The 27814-nt window shown below is 40.3% G+C and overlaps 2 protein-coding genes across 3 annotated transcripts; one reads left to right on the top strand and one right to left on the bottom strand.

Annotated features, from left to right (window-relative positions):
• Positions 1-56: 56 nt before the first annotated feature.
• On the top strand, positions 57-22602 carry mars1 (methionyl-tRNA synthetase 1). Of its 2 annotated transcripts, XM_033626750.2 has the most exons (22): positions 57-368; positions 3875-3965; positions 5555-5633; positions 5982-6113; positions 7681-7756; positions 7973-8157; positions 10073-10182; positions 10461-10577; positions 10989-11192; positions 12827-13028; positions 13130-13204; positions 13483-13653; positions 14165-14260; positions 16527-16644; positions 16848-17061; positions 18507-18638; positions 19267-19371; positions 19667-19862; positions 20522-20593; positions 20888-20914; positions 21218-21364; positions 21989-22602. In XM_033626750.2, exons 1-22 carry the CDS (start codon positions 266-268, stop codon positions 22136-22138), a joined length of 2802 nt encoding a protein of 933 aa, XP_033482641.2. In that variant the 5' UTR covers positions 57-265; the 3' UTR covers positions 22139-22602. The 2 variants fall into 2 exon arrangements, with proteins under 2 accessions (XP_033482641.2, XP_033482642.2); XM_033626751.2 differs by lacking the exon at positions 20888-20914.
• A 100-nt stretch (positions 22603-22702) lies between these two features.
• ddit3 (DNA-damage-inducible transcript 3) lies at positions 22703-27014 on the bottom strand. Its single transcript, XM_033626752.2, has 4 exons — positions 26883-27014; positions 25388-25449; positions 24704-24912; positions 22703-24513 (listed from the first exon to the last, which is right to left on the bottom strand). Exons 3-4 carry the CDS (start codon positions 24857-24859, stop codon positions 23731-23733), a joined length of 939 nt encoding a protein of 312 aa, XP_033482643.1. The 5' UTR covers positions 24860-24912; positions 25388-25449; positions 26883-27014; the 3' UTR covers positions 22703-23730.
• Between the last annotated feature and the right edge of the window lie 800 nt (positions 27015-27814).

Raw genomic sequence — 27814 nt, 5'->3', positions numbered from 1 at the left:
GATCTCATTCATACTGAAGTTACGATATGTAGAATGGTTCATGGGAGGTGTGGTCCATGTAACAGCTAGCTACCGCTTCTGTGAACGCCTCAGACAGTGCTCCAAAACTACATCTCCGCCATTTGTAAATGTCCAATGCTTCTTGCATCAGCGTGTGTGGACCACACTCACCGGTAAAGTTACTACCAGCAGCTACGTGTCTTGTTTTAAAGTATAATATATATTGCCGCCATTAGTCCCAGCAAAGCGGAGTATCAACGGCCAGATGAAGCTCTTCGTCAGTGAAGGCAACCCGCACTGCCTGAAGGTGTTAGCAGCGTTAGAAGTGACTGGAGTTCAGTGTGACGTCCAGTATGTCAACCACGAAGGTAAGACAGCACAGTAAGCTTATCATTAACGTACTCTGTTACTCCAACTCTATTGTCGACTGATAACACTTAATTAAATAGAAATTGTGGTTTAATGAAGTTTCGGTGCTGTTAACTGACGGTTGTAACTGTGGAGTAGCAAGCTAACGTTAGCTGTAATTTAGCCCTGTTCAACTGCTAACTGTCAGTCACTGATTGACAACTTATCTGCATCTGAGAAGCAGCTAGAAAGCTCTCTTACTGCACATCACTGCTTTGTTTGTCTTGTTTTAGTACTGTTTGTTACTACAGCCTCATGTAGCCTTTGTGTAGCAGTGTATACAGGTGTTGGGCTTTTACCTGTACAGTATAGAACAGTATACGCCTTTCATGCCTGGAATAGTCCGGGTTTAACGTCACTTAGTTTGGGTTATGTTGTCAAGTTGTTGGGCTGTGTCACACAGACACAATCAAATATGCTGGTAATTCTGACCCAGTATCTTTACAGGAATAATGTGATTTAATATATATACTAGGGATGGTTATTGTTGCTTTTTAGATGACTACAGGGAAGACAAATCTGTGGAACAATACATAGATTCATGTATTGTTAATTTCAGTCAGGTCCAGAGGTGGAGGAAGTACTTAAACTTAGACATTTTACTTAAGGAAAAGTAGCACTATTACAGTGTAGAAATGCTCTGTTACAAGTAAAAGTTCAGTTAAATATAGTTTATCTCAGTCATTTTCCAACTTATATGCCTCAAACTAACACAAGTAAGAGAAATAAGTCATCACTTTTAAGCAGTGACAAACCAAAAGAAGTTTTGCTGACCAAACAAGTGTAGGATGAGTCCTTAGCCTCCTGCAACTTCACCTTTTACATTACATGTTTTGTAATGTTCTCTGGAATTGGGAGGTTAGATCACCACATGATGCTGCTGCTCACCGCTCCCTCAGGGGATGGGTCAAATGTGGAGAACAAATTTCACACACTCAGGTGTGTGACAGTCAGTGGAACTTAATCTTAATCTTATACAATGACAGTAACACTAACAAGCAAAACAAAATGCATTATTATTTATACCCCAAAACTCTCAAGCAAAAATTAATTTACGCACACACGCACATTAGTGTTCATAGGTCGGTTTTATATTTGTGAATCATCTTATATGTTAAATATTTTTTAAGATCTGAGTGTAGGCTAAAGTCCTGCATTCAAAAGTTTACTTGAAAGTACAAAGTATCAGCAGTAAAATGTAATTAAAGTACAAAAAGTAGAGTGCTCAGAGTGGCCCGTTTCAGAATAATATATTATATTATGTGATTCTCATTAGTTATGCTCTGTGTTTGTCACTTTGATGTTGTGGCTGGTAAAGTTAGAGCCATTTTTTACACTATGCTGTCAGGTACATTTTCCCAAGTTATCAATAAAGTCTTATCTCTAACCATATTTATTCATTATACTTAATTTGTTGATTACATTTGTATAAGTACTCTTAATGTGTAAAGTAAGTAGACACTAACGGTATCAGATAAATGTAGTGGAGTAAAAATTATAATATTAGAAGTACAAGTAAAAGGTCAAAGAAAATACATAAGTACAGTGTTTAAGTAAATGTACTTCGTTACTTAGTAGTTCCACTACTGGTCAGGGTCAATACCAAGCAAGTTCAAAAACTCAAATTGCCTTAAATTGTAAAGGGACATAGTATGAGGTGTTTTGTGCAACACTGAACATTGTTTAAAGCCACCATATTTTTCAAAAATCAAAATCTTTAATCAGTCTGTCAGGTTTGGGGGAATAGAAAATATTTCTTCAAAGCAATGAAGCTGACTGCAGTCTCACTTCAACATCTGATCTGGCATACAGTGTTATACTGTTAACCCTGACCTAACAAAAAAACAGTGATAGACTAGAAAGGCACTTGTAGAGCGCAGACCTCCACTAAGGCCAAATGACCCATCTTGGAAATAGCGAAAAATAATTTATGTGTCCGCCCAGTAATTCAGATCTGCTCCAATATTTAATGGGTCCTTCCTTGGCCCATGTCACACCTTTCCACCAAGTGTCATGAAATTTGGGCCAGTAGTTTTTCTGTAATCCTGCTGACAAACAAACAAACTGAACTTCCATGGCAGAGGTAATAATGAAGGACCTGAAATCTTGTTCAACCAAACAAGGCAGACGCTGTCCTATTTACAGAGAAAGAGGAGAGGATGCCTATGTCACGAAAATCCAGGTCGGCCTTTAAATTGAGCCATCTAAGCCCTGCTACAATGTGTTTTGACAGTGACAAAAGTCTGTATGGCAATCATGATATTGCTTTCAACTCAATTACTCATCCCTCCAGAGACGGGAGTCCATTAATGGTCATGTGATTAGTCTGTGACCACGGAGAGGCTGTTATAATACCAGTAGTCCCTCCAAGGCTAAGTTAAGTTATGAGTTAAACATGGTCTATTGTCCCTTTCAACACAGAATATAGCTGGATCATATGGGCTGGTATCCCCTTGCTACTGCAACTTTAGGGTACCGCTCAGTAGATGCATTGTCTTGTGGAACATCGTCTAGATGCTGCTCTGTAAAGGAATTAGATTCTAATTAAATGGTAATACACCCCAGCTTTGGGCTTATGTTGTGATTGTCTCAGGCATGTGAAAGAGGCTTCACTCTCTCAAGTCCCAGATGTGAGCTAGTCTTCTGTGGGAGCTGGATCACTGAGATCAATAACCAGGACCATCTGGCACACAGCCTCAGTGTATGAATGAAGTGGACTGTACTCTGAGATATATTATGTGTATTAACAGTATTAGGGGTGGAAGTACATAGTATCATACAAATCAGTATGCGTTTTGTTCGAAATCTGAACAATAAAGTACTGTTTTGATCAGAATAAGATGATCTGTTGTTTTTGTTATCTCTCAGTCAATTCATCACAAAGTCTGAAATATTGCACATTTGTTTTGATGGATGTAATAAAAAATGTAAGTATTATTCCTGCTGTATCCAATCCTAGAGCCACAGTGGCATATAAAAATTGTATTCATCAAAGTAAGGATGTAGTAGAATGTATTCTCAGCATCCCTCGTGTGGTTAGAAATTCCAGATTAAGAGGATCCTTGACCTTGTAAGTGACCTTTGTGTTCATCATAGATTATTCTAGTAACTTGTAAAGTATTGAGGCTGAGAATTTGATCACAGGATTATCCCTGAAGCATTTGAGGCGCCTCATGTTATTGGTTGTCCTTGAAGATGCAGCGCTGAATTTAAATATAATCTCTGCCCAGAAAAGTGTTGAAATAAATTAGACCTAATGGGTGCAGATTCCCTCAGTCTCTCACTCTCTCTTTAAAGACACAGCCGGTAGAAAGATGATTTACATTTTGTCTCAGCACGTTTTATCAGGTGAAGAATCCAGTCTAACTAGAAACATGCTAATCGACATAATAATATTGTCCGCTGTTGTATGTATTTTATTTGGTGTGATCTAAATAAATGTGACGTGATTTCTGTCTTTCTTCAGAGAAAGTGGTGCCCTTCCTTAGCCGTCCAGCCTTACCAGCCCTGCTCCTGCCTAGTGGACTGCACCTTTTCAGCTCTAATGCCATCTGCCGGTCAGTAGACTCTCATTTATGAATGCCAATGCCAAGTTGGCATTAATTCGGAGGTTGATAATCACTGCCTCTGTGCAAATTTTCAGATACCTGAACTGTTAAAGCGTCAGTTTAACAACAAAAATATATTTTGACTTGTCTCAATCAGTATCTAACCATGCAGATAGTTTTTGTTTTAACTGCTTGGGATAGAGATCCTAAAAACCTGTGCAAATGAAATCCATCTGCATTGTTATGTACCTCTAGATGTTTAAATCACAATTTTCCTCCCATCCCATTGTTTCTTTAGAAAACAATGTGATATTTGCAGATATCAGAGCAAAGAATCCAAACTAAGTCTGACACAATAAGATGTTGATTGGATTCAGTTCAGGGGCCTGCAGTATGAGACCAGGGATTCCCACACATTCTTTAATTTGGTGCACCGCCACAATATCAGCATTTGCCGCCACATTTAGATTATTTTGGAGCTCTCTTTTGCTGATTAGACCTGATCAATCTGACCATAAACTGATCGAAAGGAAGTCTTGAGTTTGACAATCAAACAGTTTGTTTCTTAATCCCTCTGCGGGACTAAAAGTCAGCAAACTGCTGCTGAAATAAAAACTGTAAAACTTATGAAGAGTTCTGACTGTGGTGCGTTCACAGACCCGCAAAAACCTCAGAATTCAGAGAGAATGATCACAAAGGAACCCAAAAAAGAGTGAGTTTGCCAAGAGTTTTGCTGATTCTTTAACCCTTTCAGCAGCCAAAAGCGTGTTTCCTATTTTAATGTCAGTTTTGAAATTTCCAAAGACATGCAGGTTAATTGGTGACTCTAAATTGTCCGTAGGTGTGAATGTGAGTGTGAGTGCAATAGTCTGGTGACCTGTCCAGGGTGTACCCTGCCTCTCGCCCAATGTCAGCTGGGATAGGCTCCTGCCCGTCCCGCGACCACTAACAGGATAAGCGGTTATGGAAAGTGTATGAAAGAATATATAATTGGTGATGAATCCGACAGATCTGATAATGTAGTGATTTGAAAATGCTATGATTATATTATAAACCAGTGGTTCTCAACGAGGATGTCTTTGAAGGCGTCAAGGGGTCCCCAAAAAATGGTGAATAGTATTTTCACGATTTGATTCAGGAGAAGTGAGCCCAGTGGTAGTAGAAGTCATAAGAGTGACTATTCTTATCATAGGTTTCACTTACTGTGTGGTTATCTCCTCAACTGTAGTTACAACTGTAGAATTCTGGTCTTAATCATATAACAATCAGAATCTTCAGATGGAGGTCTCTGAATCGAAATCTTCAAATGGGGGTCCATGACCTAATGTGTATCAATTCAGGGGGCCTTGACACAAAAAAAGGTTGACAACCATTGTTGTGGGCCCTAACAATATCAGGGAACTGAACTGCTAATAGTTTAGTTTGACAATATGATATAGCAATAAAAGTTTGAGGCATACTGTAACTAACTCTTGAAGGTGAAGGTGTTGCAGATTTCTATATTTTAGGTGTGTTTATGAGTAATTTCCTTTTGAAACAAAGTAAGATGCAACTCTTTGACACAACTTCCTTCCGTTTTCCACTTTTTAACACCTTAGATACCTGTTTGAAGTAAAGGGACAAGAATCCAGTGAGCTTTGCAGTCAGTGGCTCGAATGGGAGGCCACAGATCTTCAGGTAAGCTCTCCGTAAAAACAGACCTTTCAGTTTGCTGGTAATCTGTTGTACAATACACTAAACCTCTTTGAGATGCAAACTATTTTCAGTGCATGCTTTTCTACATTCTCTTGTGCAAAATCCTCTTACTGTTCATCAGTGTGTTGCCAGCGGGGACGTAAATCCATGCAGCTAAATGATTAAAGCTCATGCTCTGAAAAGAACAATGTACTGAAGAAATCTATCAGCTTGCTCTGTAGGGTTTAAGAAAATGAATTGTTTAACCTCGGTCATGCTTCTTTGGTTTGCTGCTTGATCTAATGTCATTCAATCAATTCTAATTAATCTCCCTTTGTCTTATGTGTGCAGCCTGCACTGCTGCAGGCCCTTCACATGGCAGTGCTGCAGGGAAAAGGATCAGAGGTGTCCAAGGTCCTCCAGGGGCCCCTAAACTACTTGGAGCAAAGCTTGAGCAAGGCGAACATGCCATATTTAACTGGGGTAAAGCATCAACTTCTCCTGTTTAATGACTGCACTTTCAATTTTTCAGTGCCCATTTAGTCGCCATGTATAGCTCCTAATTGACAGAAGATAAAGACAAACACACTCACTCAAACAAGGCCTTTTCAGGCTATATATTATATGATCAAGTCAAAAGTTCACGATGCCTCTGTGGAAGCTCAGCCGAGCTAAACTGAGCGTCTCCTCTGTGCCACATCAGGCTCCTCCGGCAACATTTCTTTTTCTTCTTGTCTTTTTTTCAGCTGCTGATGCTGAGCTAGTGATGCATTTTTAAGTTAAAAAGATTTATCTGGGGAGGAGCTCCCTTACGTTGCAGATGTGTCTGAGTGGGTGGGGGTGGGGGTGGGGGAGCAGCTCTCTGTGGTATATGCAGCCCCTGTGGCAACAAGTCATCTGCGTCTGTCATACATTTCATGTGTACAGAAATATGTTTTGTTCAGTCTCTTGGTGATTGGCATGGCTTGGAGGAGCCCTGTGTAAAGCACAAGAAAAACTGTGGTAAGCACACACAGTGAGGCTGTAACAGCAGTCCTTATATAGTGAGATGCAAGAGCACAAAACAGTCATGCTGAAAATAGTCTTTCTCGTGGTAAGTCTGTATGTAGAAAATCACAGGGGGGTGAGTATATCCCTCTTCTGTATTGTTTAGGGCTTTCAAAACAACAAACATTTCGGTTTATTTGATGGGATGACAGGAAATGACACATGCCAAGTTCAGGATTAGTCCGCGGTAATTGCTTAAAAACATTATGTTTATTAAAGGGAAAGTTTAGTATTTTCCAACCAGGGGGCTTTTGTTTCCATGTTTGTGTGTCTAAGTGACTAATGGTGACAACAATTTTTGAAATGGGTCCAGTATTAAGCAAGAGTGCTGCAGCAGGCTCTGACAGGCTCCGGACAGGATCCTTACAGTGATAGACATTTAGTTAGAGTAAGATTCTCATAGTTTAACCAGAAACATATCAGAAACTGCCTTTGCCAATTCTACCAGACTGCATTTAAAAAAACATTAAATTTAGAGTGTACAGAGCCAGTATATTTTCACATCTAACTGGATGAGTTAAGGGTTTATTTTAATTGTTGGAGAGACAAATTAAGACAATTTTGTAAATTGTATTTATTTCTGTCGACTTTGAATGGAGAGTGTTTTTCCAATGATTAAAATTACTGTTTATTTAAATGGAGTCTGATGGGATTAGTGATAGCTTTTTGGGCTGTTTCAGGTTAAACAACAAGGATCATACTCTTCAACAAAAAGGTCCGACTCTGTAGGGATCCTTTCCATAACTTGTCAGACACTAAGAATAATAATCTAAGCCTGTCAGTGGCAAAAATAAGCACTTTCAGTCACACACATTGACGAAGCAAACATGTCGTTGTTATATTGCAGCCTGTTTTACTGCTGCTGGCTGCAGCCCTAATGCTCAATACTGGACCAGTTTCAAAAACTGTTGTTCTCGTTATTCACTTTGACACGTAAATATGAGAAAATAGAGTCAAGGTTGAAAAATATCAAACTTACCCTTCACCCTTTGCTGTGTTTCAGGAAACTGTTTCAGTTGCTGATGTTGTTTTGTGGGCTGCGCTGTACCCCGTTTTATCTGACTCTTCACTAGCACTGGGTAAGTAGTGATAAAACTATTAATACTTTGTTAGTGGTCACACATACGCCTCAAGTTTTTCGCTTTTTTTTTAATTTTTAAATGTCTTATTCACATTTTTTTTATCTCTATGTTAAAATGGACCTTACTGCAACCATTCACTTTCTCTGTCTGCCCTCCCCCTTCTCTCCCCCCTTTCTCCCCCTACCATTTCCCTCCCTCTTTTCCATTTTACAGGTGAACGCACGTCTGTGAAAGCTTGGTTTGACCGTGGGGCTGTTATGCACACTTGCCAGTCGGCTGCTCAGAAAGTGCTGCAGGGCAAAGGCCTGCAGGGCATGAAGAGCTACATGCAGAGGCAGCCTGCCCCTCAGAGCAGCCAGTGCCGAGACACACAGCCATGCAATGGCAACCCTGCTGAGGTATCAGCCACATCATCAGGATAACTATTAGACTTAAAGCATTTATACAGAACAAAAAGCATTCAGAAGTGCTTCAGTGTTTAACTACACTTGTGCTTTTGCCTCAGGGAACATGTGCTCTCTGTGTGGTTTCCAAGAAAATGTCTTTTTTATTTTCGTAGAGCTATAGATGCACTAACCCAAACAACACCTTACAAGACACATGTACTGTCACACGCTTCCTTTCCCACATTTTGTCTTTACTTCACTGGAGCTTTGAGCTGGAAAGTTAAAGCATTCAAAGGGTTGCCAGGATTGAATTCACCTCACTTAAACTAAGCAGGGCTCTCTCCGTGTGAGAGTTAACGTGGCTGTAGCCTGAAAGCTACATTAACACCCGTGTTAGGATAAAGAACATACAGCATATAGACGTTACATCACTATTTCTTAAGTCCTGTGTTCTCCTTCTTGTTCAAGCATGGGAGGATTTGAACAGGTGTCAATCAAATTTTAGCAGCAGCAGTTACAGCTCCTTGTCAGTGGAAGTTGTAGTGTGTGTATATCAGAATGATAAATGCTGTAGCTTCAGGCCTTGGGTTAGAGGTCAAAACGTCAGGTTGGAGTTGGTGATACAGTTCTAAAAAAAACCTGACACTGAACAGTTGAATGTATTTTTGTGTTTTGTTGATATGGTAGCTTTGTGAGTGGGCATGTCTTGATAAAAATTGCTCCTGCCAGAGAAGGAAACACTACACCAAAAAACATCACACAGTGTTAATCATACAGTTTGATTATTTGGTTCATCAAAGATTTGTGAACTTGATTCATAACCATAACAAGAAATAGTTTATTAAAGATAGTTCATCCCAATCAGACATGCACATTTTCCTTTTACATACTGTACATCAGTCTAGATTGTTTTGGTGTGAGTGTTGGAATGTTCGGCTGTAGAGATGTCTGCCTTCTCTCCAATATAATGGAACTAGATGGCACTTGGCTTGTGGTGCTCATTGCACCAAAAAAAATGCATTTGAAAAACTCATCAGCAATGCCTCCTTCCAGAAATCATGACCCAGTTACTCAAGATAATCCACAGACCTTGTTGTGAGCAGTTTCATGCAGGAACTGTTTTACTTTTACAGAACTACCCCTGCTAGCTCACCTAGCACCACTGAGCTATTTCATGTTACAGCCCAGGCTGAGAGGGACACCATTAATGTTTGTATCTCCTGCTGTCACGAGCATGCGCCTCTTGTCCATGGGTAGATGCACGCTTCCTTCTGCTTGGTGATACAGTTGGCGACATTGCTGTAGAGTTTTTCAAATTTATTTATTTGATACTTTGAGCACCACAAAAGGAGTACCATCTAGTTTCACTATATCAGAAAGAAGGCAGATATCACTATGGCCGATATCTCCAACACCCAGCAACTCACACCAAAACAATTAAGATTGATAAATAGCACTACAGGTAAGAGGAAAATATGTATTTTTGATTTTCGGGGCTAACTCTCCCTTTAAAAAGAGTTTTAAAGTCACTTACACTGAACACGAGACCAACTTTCTGCATATACTTAAGTCTGTCAGTATCATGTTGAAATGGAGCTAATTTCAGTCTTTAGTCCTTGTGATTCTCCAAAGCCAGTTTATTATTAATTGTTAATGGAACAGCTTGTTTTATCATTTCACCGCTTTCTGTGGCAATAAACTTTTGATTTGTTGATCAAAATTTAAAACATTGGAAATTATTTATAGGTAATGGAAATACTCAAAGTACCATTACGAATTTTTGGCCAGTGAAACTATTTAACAAATTAAAGTTAATGCAACACCAGGATTAAGATACAAATATCTGCTTGTGGAGATTACTAACCTTACTAGCTGATCTGTGTTTAAATCCCAATTAATGATTCTCTACATCTAAATGTTTGTCCAGTGTGAGGAAGGTGATCGTGTGGTTTCGGAGGAGGAGATGGAGGCAGCTGCTCTCACCTGGAGTAAAGGGTTGAATGCCTGCCCGGCAGCTGCAGACAGACAGCACCCCATGTAAGTAATAAAAAGGACTTTAAGCAGATACTCTCAGAGTGACTTATAATAAGTGTGTACAGTACATTTTGGAGTTTAGGATGTTATATGATTATGTGGGGATCACATAGATTATCTTCTTGTGGTACAGTCCCACAAACTATGTTACCAGCAGAAGCAGAAGAGTAAATTCAGTTGAGCTGTAACATGTAGAAATGTAACCCAGAGGAAGTCAATATAACTCTTGAGGAGTAATGAGACAGGAAGATTAAACCCCAGATCTGTTTGTTTCCGCTCAGTTTGCCACAGGAGGGAAAGCGAAACCTGCTTGTGACCAGTGCCTTGCCTTATGTCAACAACGTCCCCCACCTGGGCAACATCATTGGCTGCGTCCTCAGCACAGATGTCTTCAGCAGGTAGAATTTAATCTTGTAATTCCTTTTTTTATTTACGCAGGTGCCAGCAATATACTCATAATCATGAAAAAGATATTGACCTCTATGCCAAGCACATTTTTAAGAACATTTACATGAGAGCAGTCTTGTGCATACGTAATGTACAGGCATGTGTGAACCTGTAATGTGTTCCCAACATTACAATTAAACCTTTCCATTATATTCGTCCCCACAAACTGGCCATTCTTACATCTTCTTGTTGTTCTTTCTTCCTCACTTACTCTCACTTGTATTCACTCTGTAAGTCTCCATCATCATTTCTCTCATGCTCCTTATATTTGTTTTATTTCTTTTTTTGTCTCTACATTGTTCTCTCACCTGCCATCTCCCTTGTGTCTTGCTTTACTGACTCCGTGCATCTTCTCCTCTAAGGTATGGCCGTCTGCGAGGCTGGAACGTGCTGTCTATATGTGGCACAGACGAGTATGGCACAGCTACAGAGAACAAGGCCAGAGAGGAGGGTCTGACCCCACAGCAGATCTGCAACAAGTACCACGCCATCCACTCCAACATCTACAAGTGGTTCCAGATTGACTTTGACTTTTTTGGCAGAACCACAACCGAGAAGCAGACAGAGTAAGTGGAAGCAGGGAGGAAGGCTGCAGTTAGAAATGTAATCTACAGTTGTGTGAGAAATTAAAGACGGGGCTTTTCTTTTATCATAATCAAAGGTAAACAACGAGATGAAGCTAAACAGAGAGTTCTCCAGTAATAATCCAGAGCTCATCCTCTCCTGGTTTGTGTGGTTCTGATATTGCTTGGCTTTGGTATAAAGGGGCACACACGTTTCCATATGATTACTACACAATTACATAACATAGGATTGCTGTAATCTTGCAGTAGATAGTGGTGTGGACGTCTAGCCCTCACATGCATAAATTCTACTCTGCTTAAGCTCAGAGATTATTGTGCATGATTGTAGAATTTAGGTCATCATTTACATTTCTGATTTTTACCAAATGCAAAATAAACCCTATTAGTTTCAGAAATATTTCACCCACAAAATGCCTTAGTTGACGAGTATTGCACCAGTGTTTGACCAACTCGTAGGTGACAAGTGTGACACATGAGAACGGTACTGTAGTTTCAGATACATTGCTGGTTGAAGGAATACTTGATCCACAAAACGACCATTTCTGTATCAATTACTCACCCCTTGTTACGTTGAATTTATGAAGAAAACTTTGTTTTTCTTGCATGCCTGTGACCTACGAGTTAGTCACACACTGGTGCAACACCCATTAACTGAGGCAAGGCTTGTGTTTAACTGTAGATTCAGGAAGTCAGATGAGGTTCGACTTCATTGCGATATTATAGTTATGTATATATTCAAGAAACAGTGTCACTTTTTACAACTTAACTTTTTAAGAAGTCAGCAGAAATAAAAGGCATTGGCAGAGTCAGTCTAGGAAAAATAAATTGGACATTCTGCTATAAAGTATCTATTTTATAATATTGATGAGGTAACTGAAGTCTGGAGGAGAAATTAATTGCTTCAAAGTTATGGATTGTTGCTCTAAGGAATTACTGAAACAATGAAAACAATGCAGTGGGTGAAATTTCTTGTCAGTGTGTGTATGGGTAAAGTGTCAGATTATTTTGTCTTTGTACATGTGTTTGTACACCGGGTTTCTTTGTGGATTTACCTACATAAATGAAGAAATGGGAAACAAAAGAGAGGCATTTTTTCTTCAGTAAAGATGAGACTTAAGGATTACAAAGATGAAAACTCTTGTTTTGTGGCCTTTGCTTTGATAAGTAAAACATAAAAGGCATCAAACACCATGCACCAGAACCATATTCTTTGAAAAGTGAAAAAGGCCCACAGATTAAAGACTTTTGACTTGATGCATGAAAAGTGCTTTGGATGTTTGGTCTTACATTTTAGATTTACAAATCCAACACCAAAGATTACCATCAGCTCGGTTTGTTGTACTTGATGTTTTGTTTTACCAAACCAACACCAACACTCTTCCCTTCATCTTCTTTTTCTTGTATATTGCTCTAGTTTCTATATTGATCCATAAAGCTTACATCATTTTCCAGCCAGTAGGGAGGAGCTGTATTAATCTTGGTTTTAAAACAAAAACAGGGTCACGGTTTAATGAACTGCTAATTTCCATATGTCAGGTAAAAAAACAAAAAATGTACTTGTGCACACAACCACAGGAATATCATTCAACTACCTTTGTCCTCACTTATCCTTTCAGGATCGCACAGGATATTTTCTGGAGACTCCACAAGCATGGCTTCCTCGTGGAGGACACGGTGGAGCAACTGCGCTGTGAACACTGCAAGCGCTTCCTCGCTGACCGCTTCGTAGAAGGCATCTGCCCCCACTGCACATACCCAGAAGCTCGTGGTGACCAGTGTGACAAATGTGGGCGGCTGATCAATGCTGTGGAGCTCAGGGTGAGTTGATTATTGCCATAAGACTATTAGAAAGAGAATGATGGTAGCAGCAATGGCCATAACATTTCTGGTTGATAATTTTTGATGTCTGTCCCCTTCAGGAACCACAGTGTAAGGTCTGCAGGCAGACTCCAGTCATCCGCTCCTCCAAACATCTTTTCCTGGACCTGCCAAAGGTATGCTTTTCACACTGCATTGTAATCGCCTGGGTTTCCCATTCTGCAGTTTAGACGGTGCTTTTCTGCTCACAGGGATCAAGACAGAATTAGCCTGTTTAGAAAAGTACAAACACCAAGTGTAAGTAGAATTCGAAGTCAGATAGCTTGTGAAAAGCAGTTATCCCTGTGGTTATTTTATTATATAAACGGCTTTACTCTGTCTGGATCTGTGGTTACGAGTTAAGACATGTGGTGTTTTTGTAAGCATATTCATTCTTGCTCTTTCTGTCATGCAGCTAGAGCCTCAGTTGGAGCAGTGGTTGGACAAGTCAACCAGCACAGGAGACTGGACAGCGAATGCCAAACAGATCACTCGCTCCTGGCTGAGAGATGGACTTAAACCTCGCTGCATCACCAGGGACCTGAAGTGGGGAACCCCAGTGCCCCATCCTGACTTTAAAGAGAAGGTCTGCTATTGTCATCTACAGTAAAAACAAAAAAATCACATATCAAATTTTGCTATTTCCTTGTTTCTATTTTATCATACAGTAGATGCACACAGCACTCTGTGTTTTCCTCTTCTTTATTAAAGCATAACAAAGCCCTACTGCTCAACTAAATTACCTGCTGAGAAGATAATGAATGCAAGTACTTAATATCTAAGGTCAGCTTCCTAATTAAACATTGAAAATGACAATGCGCTTCATTAGCTGTTTGCAAATTCTGCAGTGACTGATGATACTGCAGTGCTCTCCAGTAGCACACTGGGAGATTCTCTAGGTCTGACATGTTTGAACATGACCACTTCTTTTAGTACACTCAACTAAAACTTTCTCCAAACAATAATACATGAGGGACTGAAGTCACAATGTGCATCTTAAAGATGTTCTCATTCCTCCTAATCTTCGTCTCCTTTTTTTTGGTTCATGTGATCCGTAATTCATTTCTGTAAGTCTCTCTCTCTTGCTGCCACTGCAGGTGTTCTACGTGTGGTTTGACGCCCCCATTGGTTATCTGTCCATCACCGCCAACTACACCGACAAATGGGAAAAGTGGTGGAAGAATCCTCATCAGGTAACCTACCCCTCCTACCTCTTCTCCCTAACACACATTTAAGACGTTATGAGCCGAGCAGAGTAGTGATGCACGAGCTTGGCACAGATTTTTGTCCTTTTTATAACACAGAATGGATCTGATTGCTTTTTTCATTGCCCCATCTGGTATTCTGCACGGTGAAATTCCTAGCCCCATATAACACTAATGTGAAACAGACATAACCTCTTTAATTATGAATGAAATGCACAATCAGTTTTGTATCCACAGCTACAATGTACACACGTATAATGTGTGGAAGGCAGTACGGCTCTTTGTGCTTTGTGGCTGCCATTTATTTCTAGATTCCTCCCCTCTGTGATAAAAGTCTCAGCATTATCAGTGTACCATAGGTTGTCCTGATATGAATGAATAAATGAATACATTCTTTTTTATTGTGTTATGCAGCTATGCCCAGCCTGCATGGGCTTACAAGATGCCATAAAATCAAAGCAAGCCAGAACCAGAGTCCAGCGTACATATTTTCAGACAGCATTAAAAGGAATGAAAATAGGGCAAAGCAACAAAAGCTTTGTATATAACCAGATCATCATTGTGTAAGACCAAGTTTGTGGGTCAATTACAAAGGCATGTGCTGTGTAACACTGAAAAAAGAAATGAAAATAACTGCTAATTAAAAAAGAACACATGTATCCTCTTTTCTTGTACAAAATACATAACTATACACAGAATGATAATAAAGAAAGGACAAAATATGACAAAGCATGTCCAGAAGGAGCCATTTCACTGAACATTAACTCTCTTAAGTCATCATAGTTTGTACAGTCTTCATATTTGTTTTTCATGGTGCTGTCATCTGCTTTACTTAGAAATGGGGAACTACTTGACATGTGTGTAAGTATGAGATGATATTTAAAGCTCAGCCACCCACACATACAGTAGCAGGTGTGTTAGTTTGCTAGATTGTTCTTTATTCAAAGTCGAGACGGACAACTTTTCAAGTTTAATACCGATACCAGTTCGGGAAGTGCCTCTGCCTAAAAAGAAATGCCTAAAAAGCTGGATCTGGTATTGCAGGTACACAAGTCTATACACCAGTCTAATACCACAAAATTTATTAATAAACTGTGAAGTAGTTTCACACCTAAATAAAATGGCAGTTTTCCCGGAACTGAATTATTCTTCACCGCTCTAAAACACCAGCCTACACAGCAAGTTGAGCTGTACAACCCCTGGCAACTACTGTCTCAGAGACGAAGAAGAATTGATTTCAGTAACATTAAGTTGCGGATGCACTACTGTGACAGAACTATTTGAACGTCTTTTATTTTATGAAATTGTTGCTGCAATTAAAGCTTTTTAAGGAATCGTTATTCATTCCTAAAATCTTATTTTTTATCATGACTGACAGCCAAATTAGATAGTAAAAGAATGTTTTATGGTGTTCATTCTCTGTACGTCTTTGTCCATGTTTTACAAAGGGTTTAACCTGAGCCATGCCATATAGCAATGATAGAAATTGTATCACATCCATACAGGATGAGAAGTTTTTTTTTTTAACACAGTGGTATCAGGTCAGCAGTCAGTATTGACGGATACACAAGTTCAGATATCAGAATCAGTATCTGGAAGGAAAAAATGGTATCACAACATCTCTAGTTCCAGAGTCCAGCATTTCAATTACTGGGGATCGTAAGTGCAAAGAACTTCCATTGATACTCTTTGGTAGCTAAGGATAGCTATCGATAACTACAGGGGAAAACAAAAGTGCTATCCTCTTCCTGTTTTGGTTGCACAATCGGTGACACACTTTTTTTGTGCCGTAAATTGAGCCTTCATTTTCCCAGGAAATCGAACCTGGTGGCAGACAGAATTGCACGGTGGAAGCGAGGCTTACAGGGACCCAATCTAAATGTAGATGATGTCATTACTACATAGCCATTACATTGCGCAATGAACATTTACTTCAGAATGATAAGTTAAAGCAAAAAAACAGGTCTGTTTCCTCCTTGACTGCAAGTTCTTAAAAAAATCCTATAGATAAAAAACAAAATCCAACATTTCTTGCTCACTCTCACTGACTCATCTCATCTCTCCATCTGAAACCCCAGAGCTTCTGTTATATGTGTGTGTGTGTGTGTGTGTGTGTGTGTGATGGCCTGTGTTTGCATAGAGGGAGAGAGATGGGGGTTGGGGAGAGCTGATAAGTCCTCTTTGAACTGGATGATCTCATGATGATCTAATATGATGTCATCCTCACAGTGCAGTGTTGTGTCTCTGCCACCAGGTGGAGCTGTACAACTTCATGGCCAAAGACAATGTGCCGTTCCACAGTGTGGTGTTTCCCTGCTCCCTACTGGGAGCTCAGGACAACTACACTCTGGTCAACCACCTCGTTGCCACTGGTAAGCACTTACTTAAACTGACTGATTTCACCAGTTTAATCATTTATGTGTTATATAATTAGATAAACTGGGATTCACAACAGATCTTAACATGGATTCTCTCTGTTTGGCAGTTATGCAACACGCACATCATGATTGATCACATTCACACTGGACATTAAGGTTCAGGTTTGACAGTAACTTATGCTGCAACTACCCCACAGAGTATCTGAACTATGAGGACACCAAGTTCTCCAAGAGCCGAGGTGTGGGTGTGTTTGGGGACATGGCCCAGGACACAGGCATCCCGTCTGATGTGTGGCGGTTCTACCTCCTGTATGTGCGTCCAGAGGGACAAGATTCAGCCTTCTCCTGGGCTGACATGGCTCTGAAGAACAACTCTGAGCTGCTCAACAACTTGGGCAACTTCATCAACAGGTTGTTAACAGTTTCATGTTTTAAAAATGAATTCCTGTGTCCTATATGTGATTAGCAGGATTTACATCAGAATTCCCAATGACCCTCACAAGGTCACCTGCACCAGTGTCCTCATGCTCCCAGCCATCTAACTGTGGGACATTTTCTATGTTACGGTTTCTCTTTCTGTTTAAATTGTTTTGATCAGTTGAGATCAGTCACCAGTGAAATAAAAAAATGGGGCAATCCACCTCAAGTTGCGAACACTTTGTACATAATAAGTTTCACTCAAAAAGTAAATGCGCAGCAAAACTGTCATCCAGTCCAATTAACAACTAAGTTTTCGGATTGTTGTACTCATTGAAAAAAAACTCTGCTGGAACTATTACAAGAGGCTCACCCTAGTTTCTTAATTTGTTTGGGATGGCGTAATTTAGCCCCAATTACATCGCCTCAAATGATTTTTAAAAGATCAGGGTTAAATCCCACATCAAAGATTTTTCTCAGCAGCTTTTTTTCACAGTACCTTGATCTTCAAAATTGGTCTCGGGCAGCAACGTTGATGCCTAATTGGTTCAAAAATATCTTGTAGATTGCATCCAGCCTAAGGTGTTGGAGGTAGAAAGTATTCTGCTTCAGAAAAGAAATTCTGTCCTTGCCTGGATCCAGTCACAAAACATCATTAGCAACAGTGTGTCCATCTCACGCCCGCCTTTTCAGATTCATAAACGATTCTTGGCTGCGGTGTTCCAGCTAATCGCCGTTCAGTTGAAGCTGTCTGTCGACAATTTCACAAATAATCAGCCTGACAAACCGAAATGGGCAAATCCTTAGTTAATATTTACCAGCAGCAAATATGACTTTATTGATTAGGATGATTCAGTTATTCCAACAGCAAGAATATTCTTTATTTTCACAGGATGAAAAAACCTCAAGGGTTTGGCAGTTTCGCTAATTAACGGACTCAAACAAATTAAGAATGCAGGTCACACAAAGTTCACGCTCACACATCAAAATCACAGTTCATTGTGAATGTGACAGTGGTCTGGCAGACCTTCCTCAGAGGCTGAGAGATGTGTAAAATATAGAACAGTCTGTTGCATCAGACATGACAAAAGCGTTCTCACTACCAACATCTTTTCCTGATGTACACATAAAACTCGTTTTTAAAAATCACTGGCTGCAGACACAGCTACAATGTAGAGGCGATGAAGGAGCCGTGACGAGGCTCAATGCAGCACAACGTTGTGTTAGTTTACACGAGCAGAGCACTGAATTACATCTGGCAACAAAATCTATAATTTATAAACAATTAGCAAGTCAAGTAACGTGCCCTTCGCTCGTTTTGCTCTCTCTTTCCCTCTTCCTCTCACTGCCTTTCTCGCTCCGTTCCCACATTTTTCCCTGACCCCCATATTTTTTTTTACATCTGTCCTGTTAAACCCCCCTCTCCCTCTCTCTTCTAGAGCTGGCATGTTTGTCTCTAAGTTCTTTGAGGGCTGTGTGCCTGCGATGGAGCTACAGCAGGAAGATAAGAAGCTCCTGGCTCTGGTGGGCTGGGAGCTGCAGCAGTACATCCAGCTCATGGACAAAGTCAAGTAAGACTATTCAACTCACATACCCGTCAAGAGGGTTATCAATTTAATTGATGTGATTTTTAAGAAGCAAATGCGTGCAGTGATTTAAAGTGGTTAAAATTTGAAAATGTATCAGTGAATTGTCAGTTTAGTTTTACAACACTACTCGTAGATCTGTAATATGGCTGCAGCTAACGATTATTTTCATTGTGTATAATTCTGCCAATTATTTTCTCAATTAATCAGTCAGTTGTTTGGGTTTTAAAATGTCAGAACATTGTGAAAAATGTCGAACAGTGTTTCCAAAAGCCCAAGATGATGTCGTCAAATGTCTTGTTTTGTCCACAACCCGAAGATATTCAGTTTACTGTCATAGAGGAGAAAAGAAACCAGGAGATATTCACATTTAAGAAGCTGGAATCAAAGGATTTTGATTTTGAAAAGGTTTTTCAGACCACTTAATTGATTATCAGATTAGTTGGCAGTTCATTTAATAGTTTAATTGATTGGTAATTGTATCATCTTGAGGTGTATCTCGACACTAAAAGTAAAACACTCTCGTAGTTTAACTCATATTTGGACTTCTGCTGAAGTAGATGTTGTTTAATGGGTCATGCTCTCATCAGATTTCTCTGAAATGTTCCTCCAGAATCCGCGATGCTCTGAGACACATCCTGAACATCTCTCGCCATGGCAACCAGTACATTCAGGTCAATGAACCCTGGAAAAAGATCAAGGGAACAGACACGGAAAGGTGAGAAAGCCTTGACCAGCTGAACACAATCTGTACCTCTGTAGTTTTACAAGGGAGATAGATCTGTGTCGGAAATGTGTAAATTCTCATTTTATATTAAAAAGGCTCCTTGATTCACACACATTCATCTCTGAGCACAGGAAACTTAATTTTAATTTTCATAATTGATTCTTAAAAGAAAAAAACGTGTGTATGAACAGCCAAATAGAGGAGCAGTGTTGTTTCTGAACATCGTAACCAAAACGTTTAAATTCCCGATCTGTCTCACTGACTGATTTCCGTCTCTCCTCTCCAGGCAGCGTGCAGGCACAGTGACCGGTGTGTCTGTGAATATCGCCTGCTTGCTGTCAGTGATGCTGCTGCCATACATGCCAACGGTCAGCCAAACCATCAGGGATCAACTCAATGCCCCTCAGTCTTGCGTCAATACCATGTTGCAAGGCACAGGCTCCTTTGTATGTTCCCTGAGTGCCGGCCACCACATCGGTACTGTGAGTACGACCTGAGAAAGTACACACGCTACACACAAAACCTGTGGAACCATCTGTATGTTGACGCTGGGTGATACAATGAGGATGCAACAGTCTGTCAATATTTCGAGGCTCTGGAGGACATTGTAGTCGTCTGAACACACACATACACACACTCGAGAATAATAGCCTAGACGGTGTTCTGAGGCCTCAGCCTTCGGACAGCAAGTTTCTCTCAGGCCACTTGTCCCTTCAGGCTTAATTGTTGTGACCTGTGACTGCAGCAGCCTGCCAACGCTGCATTCGATCTCCAAGGCTATATAGTGAGTCGTGACTGAGGTCTCCAGACGAGGAGCAGCAGACGACACTGGTCTAATGTCACACAAATGCACCATACACTCATGTGCACACAACGTCTCTGACAAAGCGGGTAACGCCGCACTGAAGAGTGGTGATCATGATGGAAACTCTGCACATTTCTCATACATGGTTATCTACGTACTTACTTGCATAATCCTCTTTGTTCAAAGACAAGCACAGAGCCTGCAGGTTAAATTTTCCAGCTACACTGGCCTTGGGCTGGATCCACAATTGCAAACTTTTTTAAATATTCGTGCATATATTTTTCTGAATTTCTACCTTTTTTTTGTTCCCCCCCGCACAACCCCTTTTATTCCCAGGTCAGTCCGTTGTTCCAGAAACTCGAGTCGGACCAAATAGAGGCTTTGAAGAAGAGATTTGGTGGACAGCAGGTATTTGATGTTTATGCTGCTTAATGGTCTGTGTATGGGTTCAGTCAGGTCTTGTAGTAATATAGATTGACTATTTATGAATAATGAAATAAGAAAGACTTGATAATGCGTTGCCGTTCACGGGCCTCTGTCAGACTGTCGCCCCAAATAAGAATTTGTAATTCCAGTATCTGTCTTTGAAACATGATGCAGAGCAAACGCACTATAAATGTTTCTAAATTATGTATTACGTGTTCCATCATATAGATAAAAATAATCCCTCTCTAAACCTTCTCTTCAACCGCTTGCCTCTAGCCTGAAGATGAACCACCTAAAAAAAAGGTATCGAGCGGTATTTGTTTGTGAGGACCCCGTCCACACTGTTTATGCTGTGTCAATATTGATTACCGCATGCCTTCACTAACACTAGCGGCTAATCTAACGTCCTAGGATTTTGAATTTCAACTCATCCCTGTGTGTCCAGTGTGATTCACCGTCCATTCACACTTCATGACTCATAAAATCCCATCGACATTTTGAGTGATGAGTGTTATTGTCTGAAATGAAGTTAAGTCATCTCCAGAAATAATAACCATCAAAACGGTTCAGATTCAAACATCTTCATCTGTCTGTTTCCACCCTCAGACAACAGCTCAGCGCGCTGGCAGCACTCAGCCTGCCGCTGTGCCAGCTCCTGTTGCTCCTGCTGCTGCCGTCGCTGCTGAGGTGGCGACGGTGAATGGAGTGGACCCAGAAAAAGCCAAGCAGCTCACACTGGCTGTGGCTGAGCAGGTGAGAGTGCTGGCTAATGGCAACACACTGTTGAGCTATCTGTGAACACCATTCTCACATTTTAAGACTAAGAATCAAGAGTCTCATTAAAGCAGCACGATAAGCTATTTTTTTTTCTTTCAATAACTTCATTTTAATTGCATTGTTTTGTCTTTAAAATAATCTTCTTATAATGAGAATAACAGAACAGATATCAGCATCCGTAAGGAGTGAATGCGATCCCTCCAAAAATCAAATCACATCCGCAACCAACCACTGGCCGCCAAAATAAATAGTGGCTAATTTCTAACCCTACATCTAATCAGTTTCTCTGTTTGGAAATGTATCTGGTAATGCTTGTGTTTGTAATTAATTGATCAAATTTATTTTATCTCCAGATGTATTATTTTTGATTTTTTACCTAGTACATGTAACTATTAATGCGGCGGTTAAATTTTTGGGGAACCAAATGCTAAATTCTCGACAGACGCGTAAAATTACCAACTTAGAAATTTCCTCAATTAATCGCTTACTATTTGACAAGAGAGCCGCCAACCTGTTTGTCCTTAGAACACTGAATTGTTTAATCAAGCATAAATTCAGGTGTGAGCAATCGATTAAACCGTGTCATTTTATCTATCACAGGGGGAAAAGGTGCGAGCACTCAAAGCCCAGAAGGCGGAGAAGGCCGTGATCACAGCAGAGGTGGCCCAACTTTTGAACCTCAAGAAGCAGCTGGCTCTGGCTGAGGGGAAGAGCCCTGAGCCTGCACCTCAGAAGGGCAAGAAGAAGTGAGGCAGAGAAAAAAAATGAAAGCAAAATGATCCAGGTTAGTGAGAGGAAGAGAAGGGTAGAATGGGTTGAGGTATGATTGAGGAGAATGGGAACAAGATGTACACTAAGAAAGAGATGAGGGTATTAGCTTAAGGCAAAGCCGTGACAGGATCTAAGACAATGTGGTATTGGCACTGAGGACTAATGAAATGCTGGATAGGCCGACGGGGAAATGAAAACACACAAAGAGAGAGTCAAATGAATACAGCTACAGAATGGAGGGATTTCTCCAAATCCCTACACCAAAAGAAACTGATTTTATACTCTCCCTGTGATAAAGTCAGCATACGATATTAGTGTTGGAAGGTGTGTTGCGCATTTAAAGATGTTTTTTATATCCTCTGGAAAATTGTTTTTTTTTCCCATTTGCTACAAATACCTTTTTGGATCCAGAAAATAAATTGATTAAGTTCAGTTTAAAATTGTCTTTCCTCTCCCCCTTTCTCAATTGCCTCCAGTTTGCTCCTTTTTTTTACATTTAAAAGAATCGTTCACACAAAAACAAACATTACATGACACAAACAATTGCACATTTTTTTGTTTTATTGCAAATTTAGGATTACAATGAGAGATAAAATAAACGGTATGGTCAAATACATGTATTTGATGCCATTGATGATAAAAGCCATGCATATTATTCTACAATTAACAATTTATATGACTGCAATGAGAAAATAACAGTGGATATGTTGGCATTTTACAGTACAAGCCATTACAGTACAACTGTGTATATATATTACAGCGTTATATAAAAATAGTAAATCAGGGTAAAACAACTTGTGGTAATTCTACCACATATTCCCATATTGATAGAAAAAGGTCAGCTTAGAAAGTATAGCCGGGTCCTACTTACTTTATCTAAATACACATACACACAAGCCATGGGTTATAAAAAATAAGAAAGATTATGAATTCTCTCCCAAAAACATCATTCTCTCATACTCACACTGCACTGGGCACTTTCAAACTTTTCCTGAGCTCCTAAACTCTCCACAAATTGGGGCAAATAATCTCTGCTAGCCAAATTGCAGCCCTTAACGTAGGAGTTACAATTATTGCAAAATGGTGGGAACAGATGACAATGAAATGCACTCTCTGAATTAAGTTCCTTTCTGTCCAACATACAAGTCATCAAATGCTCATAACTGTTATTTCTTCCACCCCATTTGGTGGAAGTTATATTAGGCATTCTTTAAAATGACAAACATGCATCAAAACCGCGCTATCATTTGCACTTAAAGCTGTCTGTTCTTCCTTTTCCTTTATACATGCTGAGTCTTTTTATTTGCCGCATTGCTGTTGCAGCCCCTTCTCTCTGAGCCCTCTCTTGTCTTGACTTTCATCACTTTCCTATTTCTTGCCATTTTAAGCTCTGTATTTTCCAAAAAATCCTCTTGCTTATAAAATATATCTTTGGTTTCCATCCTTTCCTGATTTAAGAGGCATTTCATGACCACCGTATTACACCTTTTCCCCACCACTGCTTATTCCAATTCTGTAGGACCTGTCATGTCATCTTTTATTCCTGTCTTCCATCCTGTCTCATTTTTCCCTCATTTCCTGGTGTTGACTAGTCTCTCTATCAAGGCTCTACGTGTCCTCTGTACCTCCTCTCCCAGCCTTTCAATCTCCGCTTTCAAGCGCTCGTTCTGCTCCGTCAGCTCCTGTACTTTCCTCTCGTTCTCCTGCTCTCGTTCTTTGCGACTCTTTTTGGCAGATGAGTAGGATGAGGATGTGTGCTGCGTGGAGGAGGTGATTGAGGACAAGGCACCGTTGGCCCTCTCGCTGGTGGTCCTCTTACGTTTTCCCAGCCGGGAGGACGGGTAGACGGAGGGAGAAGAGACAGGTGAGGAGGGAGAGGAACAATTTTGAGATGGCGACTGGGAGGCCGAGGAGGAGCAGGATGGAGAATCGGGGACACAGGGCAGTTCCTCCTCGCTGGCAGAGGGAGATGCAGGATGGACGTTATTAGATTGGTGGTGTTGATGGTGGTGGTAATAATAGCCGCCGCTGATCACCGCTCCGCTCGGATCCACCATTCCCACTCCTCCTTCACTCAGCAACTCGAAAAACTCCGGAGGCAGCAGATCACTGCCGCCTCCTGTCGAGCTGTCTCCACTTCTGCCGCTCTCAGCCTCCGCCCGCCGCTCTTCTGCAACAGCTGGACTCATGCAGGAGGAGGAGGAAGAGGAGGATGATGATGAGGTGTGATGAAGAGGCTGGGTGTTGTGGATCTCCTCTGTTGCCCTCTGGACACCTTCGCCCCACGTCTGGCCTCCGTCCGTCAGCCACGTCAGAGAACAACTCTCCAGAACATCCAGAAACTCCGGCTCTTTCTACAAACATAAAACGGAAATGTTGGCGCATCCAAAAACAAGTCAAATATCACAATATAAGTTCATTTCAAATCACAAAGTATGTGAAAATATTTTTTCACAAAATGGTAAATATACCTAAAAAAGAAAAATATTAACGAAAATACAATGGACGAAAAACACTAGCCATTTCCTTCGTCAAGCTACTGACCTCGGTGCATGTGGGGGCACGTGCCAGTTTTGCCCCTCCCGTGTCAGAGCCCAGAATATCCTGCAGGTCCTCATACCACGCCTCCAACTCTGCACCACACAACGGCCCCACGCCAGGGGGGTACGGCGGGGGCAGGTGTAGCCACTCGGCAGTCATCTCGCCAGTCAGTCGCAACACACAGGTACTCGGCCACACGGTTCACACTGGACCTGAGGGAGGAGTGGCCAGACACAGGAGGGTTGAGAAAATGGGAGGGATAAGGGAAAGAGCGCAGCACGTTAGATGAATGACATGTCACAGAGACTCCGCCTCATTCGTTTTTAACTGTTCTGCAAGTAGTTGAGTTAGAGATTGTGGGCATGCAGTGATAAAAGATGGCGTGTATCATTACTGAACACTACAACATGACCTTATCAATATAATTATTTACACCATAATAAACAAAAACTAGACCAAAGTACAAAATATTGTGTAATCAACTTATTGTGAAATGGAATAACAGTGACACTAAGTGAGGAAATGACTGTACTGCACTAAAATTGCTGGAAAAAAGGGAATTTGAAGAACTAAAATATATATAAAGAAATATGTTAACCGATACAAAGTTATTGTAAAAAATAAACAAATTGATTTAATAAAATTCACAAACATGCAACACTCATAAAGTCAAATATAAGAATTTACCTTTAGAAAGTCTCTGTTAATCAAGTCTGCCAATTTGTTGGCGATAACTTGTCCCAACAGTTCTGAAAGATAAAAATATTTTATAGGTTAGTCTTTGGAAAATATGAAAAATGTTTCTTCTGATGGCTGAAATTTGCTGAGATTTCAGAATCAAAGTGATGATTTGCACAAAGACAGAGCAAGCTTGATCAAGTAATAAAATGTGGTTTAAATTAAACAATAATTGCTGCTTTGAACAAAAATGAAATAAAATAAATTGTTAAAATGATCAAAAAGGATGGAGGAAGATAAAAGTCCTCACTTATTCCTTGTAAACAAAGACCAAAATGTTCTCTACTGCGCCCCCTGCTTTCTACGGCCCTCAGAACACGTTGGGATCGATAAACGAGTGGTTAAAAACGACGAGTAAATGCTTTATATTGATCTCTCCAGGTCTGACAGTCAGGTCTGCTGCTTTTATTAATTACTTTATGCTGTGCAAAACACAAATTACCACATAAAATCCACCAAAATTGCTTTAATTATTGTAGACAAAGCCTATAGCTGAATATTGTATAAAATAAACACGGATTTCTGCTTTTCTTATTTGATGTGCAAGTAGAAAACAATATTTTTACATAGATGTAGCGTTGGAAGTGATGTGAAATAAATTAAGAAAGAAATGAAAAATAAAGAAATCCTCTTTAATTTGATGTCAAATGTCACACTTCCTGTGTCAGCGCAGGCTTTTAAACTTTAGTTTGATAAATAAAAGGTGTCAATTATTATTTTCTTGTCAATTATTACATATTTCAATTTTTTAGAATTTGTTTTTTTTAGTTGGGCTACATGTCCACTGTAAGCCAAGACAATTACGTCATGGAAATGTAAGTCCAGCAGGAAGAATGGGCGAAACAAAAGGAAACGTACACAGACACAGAAAAACAGTGGGTTGGAAAAATGACTTAATACTATAAACATATATTCATTCAGTAATAAATGTTAACAATAAACCGGTTTGTTTAAAGTGTGAAAAACAAATGTGGCTGTCAAAAATAAAAGCCGATCCGTTTCGAGTCAACAGCCCCACCAATTACTGTCAGACGTCACACGGAGTAGGCTAATGTCTCTTATTTTACTCAAATGAAACGACACTTTACAAAATCGAAAGTATAAGATATCACAGCTACAAAATACACAATAATTCTAAAACGTTTGCTGCGCTCAGCGGTTAGAACCCTTTACAAAAACTTCGTAGCTGTAACGTTAAGTCCGTACGAGCTTCCCAACTTGTCAGACAGGAGCAGACAACACATAAAAACAACTCCATGTAAAATGTGATGGATTAAGACAACTGTTACTCTAAAAATGGCACCGGGATATCTGCCAAAAACATGCTTTTTTCCCTTTCCAGTCACACCAGACCACTTCAAGTTAAGTAGCCGTTACTCCCAGAAAAGACGGGAAAACATCGACTAACCAACGGACAAAACTACCGACAAGAATCGCCACTTACCCTTTTTCTTTTATTCGCTCGCCTTCTCGACTGTCTTGAACTCGAATGTGGATATTTTAGTAAAAATTGGTGATAGCTCATGTTAACCATTGTTCAGTCTGGACGGCTGAATGTGATTTTTCGGAAACTCCCGGCGGTGTTTATATTGAGGGAGAGGCCAACCGAACTATGCATGGGAAGGTAGTTCGATCACAACCTAGCCGGAGCGACGCGAACTGGCGTTCTGAGCGTCCAATCAGGAGAGCGGAGTTAAGATCTTTTCCTTAACGACATCCAATAGGGTGGCGCGAAAACAGCACCTGGGCAGTGTTTGGTGTCGTTTTAGCTGCTGCTTCCCTCTCCAGCCTGTATAGTTTGTACGAGCAGCAATTGTGATGCAGTCATAAGACGGCCAGGACGAATTTGGGGCGTATGGGAGTCACATGAAAGGAATGATGCAATGCTTGGCAACCAATTTCTAGCTGGGGATAACACCAGCAGAATCAGAACATGTTTTATTAAACAGTGTTGGCTCTAACTAAAATCTAAAAATATACATATATGCATGGATATCTAATGTCGAAGAATTGTTTGTTTCCGGAACAAAAGCTGAATCGATTTTTCTCACGAATTGTTTTATCTTAGTAAAGAAAAAAATGTCTCCATTTAGCGCCTTCTTGTTGTTTATTTTATTCATTGTGTTGTAAACCGATTGTTTTCACTTGACTTTTGATCACAGGTGCTTGTCTTAAGTTTGTCGCTGACACTGACATTACGCACGCCCCCCTTTACTCCATGATCCACGAGGGAAAAATAATAACCGGTCCGCCCTTTTAAAACGACACGTTTCTACCGGACCAGTGTGATCCTGGGAGACGCGTGTTGTTTTATTTGTGAGTTGTGTCCTAAAATGCCGCAGACCAGACTTTAAGCACACACGTGGTGTCATATTC

Source organism: Epinephelus lanceolatus, chromosome 1 (genome assembly GCF_041903045.1).
Source record: "Epinephelus lanceolatus isolate andai-2023 chromosome 1, ASM4190304v1, whole genome shotgun sequence".
Taxonomy (NCBI): Eukaryota; Metazoa; Chordata; class Actinopteri; order Perciformes; family Serranidae; genus Epinephelus; species Epinephelus lanceolatus.
This window is presented reverse-complemented; position numbering and strand designations above follow the sequence as displayed.